We start from the raw sequence: 11,460 nt of genomic DNA, 5'->3' as shown, positions 1-11,460 counted from the left end.
CATCTTGTTTATTCTTTTGTTTGTATATATTTTAAGTTTATTTTTTTATTTTAGTATGTATGAGATTATTCATCACTATTACCTATTGCCCACAACTATCTGGCAGATTGTAATATCTATCAATTAAAAAAAAAAATTAATTATTTATTCTTGAACTTTATTTATTCTCATCTTATTTTCTTAGTTTTCTCATATTTATATTATTTTTAACACCACCTTAGTTTACTTTATTGTCATGTTATTATCATACATTGTCAAAATATTTTTAGTTGTTTTTTATCGCTTTTAGCCCTGATGAATCCTTGCAAACTGAGGCGGAACGTCTGCAAATAAATTGTTGTAAACTAGTTTTTGTTCGTTTTTGACCGCACCGACCATCTCCTTCATATTCAGTTACGGCCTATCATTTTTATATAATTATAATAATCCTATAATTTAGGTTCGAATGATTTCTTAAATATTATTTATTTAGGTGAAGTAAAAATATATACATTTGAATAATGAATATAAAAAAAAGTAAATTACCCCTACCTGATTTTTTCTGACATATGGCTGAATTATCCACTTAAACTAAGCTTGTTCTAAGCAGAGTTTTTATTCCTTGGGACCGCCAGGAAATAAAAGTCAACTCACCCAGGGCTCAGAATCGTACCGGCACCGCTGCAGATTCGAGTTTGCAAAGGTAATGCCTTAACTAACTCTTCTACAACGGCCCCAAACGGTGCATCAATTGGCGAATCCTTGACCGTCATATAATTAGATGTAATTTGAGAGACCGAAAGTTATATCCTAAAGCTTACAATAATATTATATCTATTATAAATTTATATTATTTTTTCAAAAAACGTAAAATGTTTCAGAACTTCATTGATGAAGCTACATGTACATCTCCAAGTAAGAATTATATTTTAATAAAAGAATTATAAAAATATTATTAGCATGACTTGCTGATATTATTTTCTATAAACAGGCCAGACACTCAATGACTTCCTTTGCATGCTAGAAAAGAGACTTGTGGAAAAAACACAAGCACAGGTAAGCGTAAGTTTAAACCAGAAAAACAGGTAATGCATTTATTTATTAGTCACACTCTGTATCATTCTGGTAATAACAATTAGAATAATAATGTACTTGTACACAATAATTATAATTTAAGATAAATATCCTACAAATCTACTTATATATATTGTCCATAAGCTTTTATGAAATATATGCAATCTGTAGCCTCAATTAACCCAATGTTATCTCAACTTTATTTGATGGTTTAAATACTATATGGCTGTAAGTTGACGAACACGATACCTTTTGAAAAGATATTCAATTTTTATTATAATCTATTCCATCTATTACAGCATTTCATTATCTGGGTTGTCTTGCTTATAATTTAGAGAGATCTACAAATAATACATTTCTCAGAACAGTAGGTCTATTAGATAGAAAGATATAATAGAAATCAAATATATAAAAAATAGTTTTTGTACTTTATGCACTGCTATACCATTCATCCGATTCTGATGGAACTTTTAACTAAATGTTGAGGATTTTCCTCAAAGGATTTTTCCGTAAAAAAAAGTTATTAACAAAATTAAGCATTTTTGGAGCGAAGCTCGAAGAGTGTACATTTTATTCATGGTTATAATATGCCAATATATTTGTCTCTTTCTGAAGAATAAAAAATAAAATTTATCCTAAATATTACGAATATAATTTGTTTAATTTTGTTGAAGTTAATTCTACTTTTTTTTTTCAAAATAAATCAAAGGCCCAATATAATGTAATGGGCAACTTTTTGAAACAAATTTTTGTTTTATTTCCGATTTTTTCGAAAATTCCTATTTCGGTGTAGTACTAATATTGAATTAGTATTATATACTATTTTTTATTTCCCTACCTATACTTGGCAGACTCATCAATTCTTACAAGTAATTATACCTAGTTTTCATTAAATTAATCAGAAATTGGAATGAAATAACTACATTTTGTTTTATTTCCGATTTTTTCGAAAATTCCTATTTCGGTGTAGTACTAATATTGAATTAGTATTATATACTATTTTTTATTTCCCTACCTATACTTGGCAGACTCATCAATTCTTACAAGTAGTTATATCTAGTTTTCATTAAATTAATCAGAAATTGGAATGAAATAACTACCTTTTTTCTCCTCTTGGGCTCTAGTACTATTCTGTCTGTTCTTTATGCGGCGCCTCCGAATCAAATTCAGACTCAATGCACTATTCACCTCGCCTCTTAGTTAGTAGCTTACCCATGGTATGTTCTTGTCCTGTACAAAGTTAATGATCAGTTATCCAGTGTACTTAATTTTCTTAATTAAATTTTTGTTCGTCCCTAAATACTTACAACCTTCAGAATGTACACACAAGCTAACACCTTATTATCTTATTTTCTATGAATCAAAATTGACCAAAAATGAATATACACTGCAGCGATCTGAAAGTAATAAATATAATTTACTGAATTTATTCTAATATTTGCTTTTTATTTTGTTCTCATTATTTTCTGTTGTTCCAGAAAATGATGAGAACAAAATAAACTCCATCCATTGTTTATGTTCCACTCCACTCTTATACCCTAAGTCAGGTTAAATATTAAACAATTGTTCTCTAGACCTCCAGATTTAATTAGAACTTTGTTACAATCGCGCTGATATTTCTTTAACCTTACCTATTGACGTTTTGTCATTGGTATTCTTAACTTGAGGTTCATAGCTCTCGCCTTTTTATACTTTAATCAGATCAAGGTTTTATGCCCACTCCTCATTATCAACCGAGGCATCATCTCCTCATCTCAAATTCTCACTACGATGTCTAGAGTTTTATCCCTCCGCTCGTGTAACCACTCCTGCGGTCCCTAAGCTTCATGTTTTAGCCCGCATTGACAGAAAATTAAGATAAGCAGGAATCATCCTCCTTACTCTCCAGGTTTATGCTTTTCATGGACATACCTTGGTGAGACCTTAAAAACACCAAACCATCAACAAGTCAGTATCACTTTAATAACTATTTCGATATAACAAATAACTCCTCTGTTGTACGGTGACCTCTTAGGAAAACCGAAGGTAAACCTAAACATCTTATGAATTGCTCAGTACGATTTGTTTTCGGGATCACCTGCGATACGAACCCAGCATAACGCCAAGCTGAAGTGGCTCTACCCATCCTTCCGATGCCAGTTCCTAGCTTCCTTTCTATTCCAAGTAATTAGTACTCAGCGCCCCTCCTATGTCCTCCAAAACCTTAATTTCTAATTATCAGTCCAATCCTATACAACCAGGTCCCATTTATTTGACATATAGTCCTCACCAAACTATAGCGTTAACAAATTATTTTTATCCGGGCTGCTTTTCACTGGATCTCCGTTCCCTCTAACACACTTCATGTACCTTTATCTCGTTTACAACCCCTCTATTTGATCTCCTCTTGCTTCTACAAACTCTTTTTTTTTTGGGGGGGGGGTATAATCACCATCATAGAAATTCCCTCTTCTACCGCTGGGCGGTTGGAGGATCCCGCTAGTAGATTCTGCCCCAAATGTCTCTCTTGAACCAACTCTCTTCTACTCCAATTCATTCCACGCTTCCTGTATGCCTCCCTTACACTGTACCCCCAGGAGATGCGAGGCCATCCTCTGGGTCTTTTCTCTTCCGCGCGGGTTACCGGACTCAAGTCTTTCCGGTGCTGGCCACATTTCCATGGTTTGTAACTGACTCTTGTATTTTTTTTTTTATGTATATATTCATTTATTTTTTATTTATTTATTTATAATAAAAGTTTTTAAGCCTTGTGGGTACTTGTGTACAAGTTACAAGTTAATATTGTGTAACTTTATAATACTTCTAAAGGGGTCTCAGTCCCACAGCAATAATGTATTTTTCATTTTAATAAATTTCTTCTCCCTAACAATCTAACGTAAGTTATCGCCTTACATTTGCTAATGCTATACAGACCGGACTATGGACTGTGCAAGCAACATAGTACATGTTCATATTACTAGCCTTTAACACTTAAAATATTCTATTCTAAAACGTTATGACTCCAATATTATTGAAAAAAAATAATATTAAATTAAATGATTACTATTTCGCACCTTGGTTCAGGAAGAAGACTGCCAGGATGTCGCTGAACTCGATTGCGAAGTAGTGTATGCTCCAAAGACACCTAGCCCAAAAATGAGAATGAAACAGTCATCTCTAAAAAGAAGGCTCGATTTCACTAATGCCAGCGCTAGACCAGGAGTAAGTATCGAGTAATAATCGTAAATTGTTCTCAGTAATACATTTTTAGAGATTCCATATGTAACTATGTGAAAAGTATTTAATATAACCATCATTACCATTTTTTGCAAGTAACACTTCATGGGTAGTAAGCAACCGGTGGTGTGAGAGAGCTTTGGTGATGCACCACGGCCGTGTCCTAAAACATATATCTTGCGAGGAATCATTTGTAAACTATTTTAATGTTTTTTAGCTTGCTTGATATTTTAGCAGGAACGTGACGGCCGTGTGAATCGATTCCCACCTGGGACAGTTAACATTTGTTTTTCGGCGGTCCCGAAGAATGAATCTTGACACTCCCACCTTGGTTAGTACATGGCGGCAACTCAGGTAGCCGTCAGGGGTTGGTAAAAGGACCAATAGCTCCACTTGCCGGACTTGCTCCCTCCACCAAATAGCAGTACCAGTACCAGTAGATATTTTAGTGCTAGTTGATAAGTTATAACAATTAAATGGATTATCAAAGTGTCCCGGAAATTACTGGAATGGGGTTGGTAAAGTCCGTGCAAGGTTTTATCTGTTAAATGTTACTATGTTAAGGCGGATCCACATGTTGGCCGCTCGCCACGAATCGGAGACTTGTACAAATTCTCGGTAAACAAACAGCGGGCCATCCACATGTCAGCATTATTCAGAGAGGCAAGCATGGCGGACGTACAAGTGGTTCAGCCATTGCAATGGGATTATATTATGTTTATTACAAAAAAAAGAAAATTAAAGGAAATTAAATATATATAAATAGGATTAAATATAAAACCTATTATAAAAAGTCCCAACAAACACCTTTAATCTCCTAACAGCTCTCAGTTGCAACTATACAAAGAACAATGGTGGAGATGCTACACGAGCGCTCTCACGAACCCCTTTGATCTGGGTTCAAAAAACCGACCCTCGACGAATCGGCAACGAGCTTAGGCCAACTCGTACAAGCCACCCATCCACATGCTCGCGCATGTCTGAGTTCTCCATGGCTTGGCCAACATGTAGAGGCCCCTTTAAATGTTACAAGTATAGGATTGTGAGCAGCCCTATTTCAAGTCATCTATAAGGTTAACTGCATAAGAGCTCCTAGCGGATTTTCTGAGCAACATGATAATATTTACACTGTTATACATTGGAACATTAAATTATTTAAAATTCAATCAATAAATCAACGTTTTTACAAATATGAGTTGTGTGCTCTGGTGAAATGTGAAGAAGGTGTTTGTTCTTCCTCTGCTCGTAGGTAGCTAATGTTAAGTAGTAGGTAGTAATCGCTAATAAAAGTGCTTAAACTCTTGTTACAGCCGTCGACATCAATGAGGAGCCGCACGACACCAGCAGCCACCGACTGGGCGTCCATGCTCAACGACTCCAATGAGATCATCTGCTACCCTTCGGAACGGTTGTCTATGTACGGCTCGACCTCAGGCGACATCTGGAAGCGAAGGGCGGAAGGTAAGGCAGGCTGTAAGTGTGCTTCTCCTGTAAGAACCCCAGTGAGGCAGGTACAAGCCATACCTATCCGCTGCGTACCGGTGAGATACTATTTCTTTTCTATATTATCACATAATTAATAAAAATAAATTAAGATTTTTTTTTTTACAATACCCAACTGATTAAAAAACAGATAAAAAAACCTCCAAAAATAAAATATTTTGGATCTTCTTAAGTAAATTCTTAACTAAAACTACCATCGAACAAAACTTTAACACAAAATCTATTAATATAGTTTTAATTTAAAAGTTTTAACCCATTACCATGACCAAAATGACAATATCACCAACAATTACGACATTGGTTTAAGAAATGATTTAGCGTTCAACCCCAGTCAAATTATTAATTTTTAATATCATATTTTTAAGGAAGACGATAGTTAATTATAGAAAATTGCAAATATTTTTATTTTTTAAAACAAAACTATATTAACTATTTCAATCCACAAAAATAGTAATACAAATCATCTTAAGCTATTGTTTCTCCTTTCCTGCCAACTTGTGTGAGAGAAATAAATGAGAAAGTTCAATAACTTTTAATACCTCATACTGAAAAAGCCCAAGAGCAGAAAAAAAGGCAGATATTTCATTCCAATTTTTGATTACTTTAATGAAACTGAGTATAATTACTAGTCAAAATTGAGGAGTCTGCTAACAATAGGTAGGAGAAATAAAAAATGTCGGCTGTTTCAATACGTTAAAAAAAAATTAATTTTTCATTCGGAACTCTATATCTTTAAAACTACCAACAATAATAGAATCTCCAGGAGAACTCAGTAGTTAGTGAATTTATTTTGAGAACTCTATGAGTATATCTCATAAACATCATCTATAACTAGTGTCGGTTATATTTACCCATGAGATTTTGTCGGAACAACTAGAAATCAATTTATTTTAGTATATCATGAAAAATACTACTCCTACGAACATAAACGTCAAACCACATTATAGCATAGTAACTAGCTTTAATTTAAGTTAATAGACATTTGTAAATATCATGGATATATCTATATATATAAATTTACTAACTACTGATTTTTCAGTACATTTTTTATGAAATGTTACTTTTTAATAAGTTATATTTCGGAAACAATAGTACGTGAACAAAAGTTTCATACGTTCAATAGCTCTCTAGATATGGCTTTCTAAAATGCATCATTTAATAAAAAATATACTGAAAAATGACCAGTTAGTTAACTTTTTGAGTAGTTTATACTTTTAGAAATCGATATTCCAAAGATCATTTGACGTACAGATGTCTATTAGCACTTGAGTTGAAGCTAGTTTATTGTTCTATGAAGTATCTTATGATTTTTATGGTCGTAAGAGTTGTATTTTATATGATATTCGCATATGAATAAAAATTTTGCTCATGGAATCTCGCCCGAACAATTGTAAATCAATTTATTTCATGATAATTATATCATGGAAACTATAACATCTGGGAATATAAGTATCATAAATTCCTTTATAGCACGTTAAACTTGCTTTAATTTGATCAATTTGAGTGCTAATAGACATTTGTACGTCGAATGGTTTTTAAGATTTAAATTTATCAAAATTTCGATAGAGTTTGGCATACAGGACTCCTTTATAAACTGAAAAGAGTTCTTCCCAGCACCTACTATCTAATCCTTAAGTCTTATTTAGATGAGAGATTCTTCCGGATTCGACAGGGCTCATCACTATCCTCATATTTCGCAGCAGAAGCTGGTGTTCCGCAGGGATCTATTTTAGCGCCATTATTATACACTTTGTATACCTCCGATTTACCCACAATGGAACACACTCTCACGGCCACATATGCCGACGACACAGCCATTTTAGTCAAGCATGGCGACCCAGCACAAGCCTCAGAACAATTACAAATACACCTAGCTCACATCCATGAATGGTGTATCAAATGGAAAATAGAGATAAACATTGAGAAATCAGTTCAAGTAACTTTTACGCTCCGTCGTGGTCTATGTCCTCCTGTTTTTCGAAGTTTAACCCGGACAGACACAGTAAAATACCTTGGATTGACATTAGACAAACGACTTACATGGGCCTCCCACATAAAAATAACGAAACAAAAGCTAAATTTCCGACTTAAATTATCATTTCATCTTTTAAATAAACGATCAAAATTACCACTTTCAGAAAAACTAAAGATTTATTCTTACCTTCTTAGACCAATTTGGACTTACGGTGCACAAATTTACGGATATTCCAAAAAAACTAACTTACAGAAACTGCAACAGTTTCAATCAAAATTACTAAGACTGATCAGTAGCGCTCCCCCCTACATCAGTAACAAGAACTTACACAAAGACTTACGAACTGCCTACGTACAAACAACCATTAAATCATTATATAAACGGTTTCACGACGCACTTCCAACACACACTAGCCCTCTAATTCAAGGACTATCAACACTAGACTTACCAGATACGAGACGACATTTACGAAGGAGCTGGAATAGGGACCACTTAAATTGATTTTTAAATTTCAATTTTAATGGAGAGGCATCATTGGATGACCTTAACCTTCATGCCTTCATGACTTTTTTTTTTTATTATTATTATTTATTATTAATATTTTTTTTTCTCTCTCTCTCTACATCTCATTCGCTGGTTGTAAAAATACTTTTACAGTTGTCAATAAACTAAATAAAGTTTTAAAAAATAAAAATTTATCAAAACGAATTCGCTAACTTTTGAATTTTATAGTGAATTCTTTATTATATGGTGCTTTTTAAAAATTTATATTTCGGAAACTATTGAACGTAAATAGCTCTATTAGGGCTCATATTTGAGTAAATTTACTCTACTTTTAATGATGTCCTCTCAGGTTTTCTAATGTTCTGGAAACAGCCGCCATCTTTTATTCCCCATACGTATACTTGGCAGACTCATAAATACATATTTTTCATTAAAGTAATAAAAAATTGGTAAGAAGTAATTTCCTTTTTTCTCCTCTTGGGTTCTTGTAATAATTGATATATTCACGAATCCTTTATTTTTGGCAGGAACTAAGTTGATATTCGTTATTTTCATCTCGAATATTTTTTCAGAAATTGAAAGTTGAATGGTGCGCGCAACGCATTAAAGTTATCAATTTTCCTCGTTTAAGTGTTATTAAGCGTTTTGTCCTTTTCATAGGGAAAGAAATGATATTATAAGCCTTTTAACAAAATATAGATAATAGTATAATTATTTTTTATTTGAAGTATACTCACTTTAAATTTACATGCAGTCCCCCAGATTCGAAGACGAGTCGTTGCTGAGCGCGGCGGACCTTACTCGCCCGGAGTACTGCGGCTGCACTACTGAAGACATCCTCAGGAAGAAGAGAGCCAGAAGGAGTGCTTCAACAAGGTGTGACAATTCCATGAATGAAGAAATGCCGGTAAATAAGATACCAAAAACTGCACAGGAAAAATAATTATAAGTATTTTTCTCAAAAATTACTTTCAGCAACTCTTTAATTTACTTACTTTAATTAATGTCAAGCCACAATTTGTACGACCATAGTTAATTCTTAATCTTGTAAGTAAGACTATATCTTTCCTCTAAGCTTAACATAAGTGTTGGAGAACCATGGGCGTGGAGAGACGTTAGGTTGGATAGTGAAATGATCTTTACCTTTCGAACTTGACTCCCAGGCATACCTATCCTGCCATTCACTAATGAAGTCTATGCTTAACCAAAATTTTCCTGTAAAGGCAGTTTCGCATTCTCCACTCTTCTCGAAAACCGTCCTGCTATCTTGTCAGCGCGCTCATTGCCGTACAAACATGACCTGGAACCCATAGGACCTTAAATTTGTTATTTGATGAACTATGAACTTCTTGTATTATGTTCTTTATTAGGTAAGATGAAATATGTTCTCGATGTATGTTTTTGAGTGAATTGCATACGGAAGCGGAATCTATTAGAGTTACAACTTTTGTATTCTTATATTTTTTGTTTGCTATTGAAAGCTTCAACGACACCGTATAATTCAGTGCTTTATATGCTAAACTTGATTGGGAGGTTTATCGATGTATCCTGGTTATATTGGACATATTATATCCCGACTGTAACTTTGTTTTTATCTTTAGTTGCGTCTGTATAAATTTTTAGATAATTTTTATACTTTGCAGACTATATTTCTAGTGTTTTCTGTTTTAGAACTGTCGGTTGATAGTGTATTTAAGTTAAATCTGATTGGAATAGTTTGGGATTGGTTTTTATGTTAATTTGTGACTTTGGAATAGGAGTACATAAGTCGAGTGGTCCGGGATTGAAGGCAAGAGTGTTAAATAGATGTTTGATTCTTGGGCTATGATTCCTACTATTGGAATGTGTAAAGTTCCGTTTCGAATAGCATCAAGCTATATCAAATAGAGGGTGGCAATTGTTAGAGGCTTTAAAAAAAGGAATTTTTTTACTTACCAATTTCATCTCACTTGGAGAGGCGATTCGCCTGCTTCTGCTTACAATGCATTTGTTGGACTTGTGCGGAATGATCCTAAGCATACCCTAAGAGCATTGTTTTGAGTTGTATCTAGCTTCTTAATTAATGGGAGCTTTAATTATAGGAGCTTGACTCATTGTATATTATTGATGCATAGTCTATTATTGGTTTGTCATAGTTTTTTAAATAGTAAATAGATTATGTGGATGGGCTTCCCAAGTTACCCCTGTTATTGATTTTATAATGTTTAATGTTTTGGTTGCCTAGTTGTAAGTGTTTTGGATGTGTGTTCTAAAAGAAAGTTTCGTGTCAAGATAAACCCCAAGAATTTTATTGTATTTGTGACTTCTATTGCACCCCTACTTGTGTGGATATTTAAGTGTTAGGTTTAATTTTCTTCTTTTTGTGAAAGGGATAATTTTGCTTTTTGATGTGTTAATTTGAACGTTAAGTGCGTGTAGGTTTTCTTCCAATGTATTGAATCCTTTCCCCAGTGTGTGGTGCCCTTCTTATATATTTGAGCACGTTGTGTATAGTATTAAATCGTCTGCATATTGTAAAATTTTGCATTTATCGGGGGGATGCTTGACTATAAAGTATGTATAAATATTGAATAGAATGGGACTGAGCGGATCCCTTGGGGTAAGCCTGTATTTGAGTGAACCTTATTTCTTATGTTCTTAATCTTTCGGATGTTTGCAAGTGGTAAGTTCTAAATGAAAGGTGATTAACGATCCAATTAGTCATTAGAACTGGAAGGTTGATGTTTATCAAAATTTCTTTTAACTTAATTATGATAACTTTGTTATAAGCGTCTTGGAGGTCCAATTAAATTGCTAGGAGAATATTTTTGTTTTTGTAATTTTCATATATTTCATTTATAAAAAACATAATGCTGTCGATTGTTGATCGGTTTTTTTTTTTAAATCCAAACACGTTTTGACTTAATATTTGATTAAATAATATTATTTCAAAATTTTTTGAGACAAGGTAATTATTTATTAAATAAAACCACAAATTGTATCCAATACTGTCTCAACACTTTATTTCTTATTAGTCCAACGTTTCAAGTTAGTCCAACTAGTCCAACGGTCATTTTCTTATTTTAATTTCAAACCTCTTTATTTAAATTTTAAAACCATTAACTTTTCTTTTTCTTTATAAAATTATCCACAATATATAATACACTATCTTAATAATAAATAAATAGTTTGTTATATGGTGGTGTATTATATATTGTGGATAATTTTAT

The 11,460-nt window shown here is 33.2% G+C and overlaps 1 protein-coding gene across 3 annotated transcripts in view; it reads left to right on the top strand.

The window, feature by feature from the left end:
- Positions 1–11,460, top strand: part of LOC106688370 (uncharacterized) — an 83,779-nt gene that overhangs the window by 10,732 nt on the left and 61,587 nt on the right. For all 3 annotated transcript variants that reach the window (XM_014432790.2, XM_014432791.2, XM_067053332.1), the window contains exons 4-8: positions 861–894; positions 971–1,035; positions 4,117–4,254; positions 5,580–5,810; positions 9,006–9,158. In XM_014432790.2, coding sequence (XP_014288276.1) covers positions 861–894; positions 971–1,035; positions 4,117–4,254; positions 5,580–5,810; positions 9,006–9,158 — 621 coding nt within the window. The remainder of the gene's footprint in view (positions 1–860; positions 895–970; positions 1,036–4,116; positions 4,255–5,579; positions 5,811–9,005; positions 9,159–11,460) is intronic.

The sequence above is a fragment of the Halyomorpha halys genome, unplaced genomic scaffold (assembly GCF_000696795.3).
Source record: "Halyomorpha halys isolate HHAL.00 unplaced genomic scaffold, Hhal_1.1 Scaffold1113.1, whole genome shotgun sequence".
Taxonomy (NCBI): Eukaryota; Metazoa; Arthropoda; class Insecta; order Hemiptera; family Pentatomidae; genus Halyomorpha; species Halyomorpha halys.
Note: the sequence above shows the minus strand (reverse complement) of the source record. Positions and strands in the feature narration are given on the sequence as shown.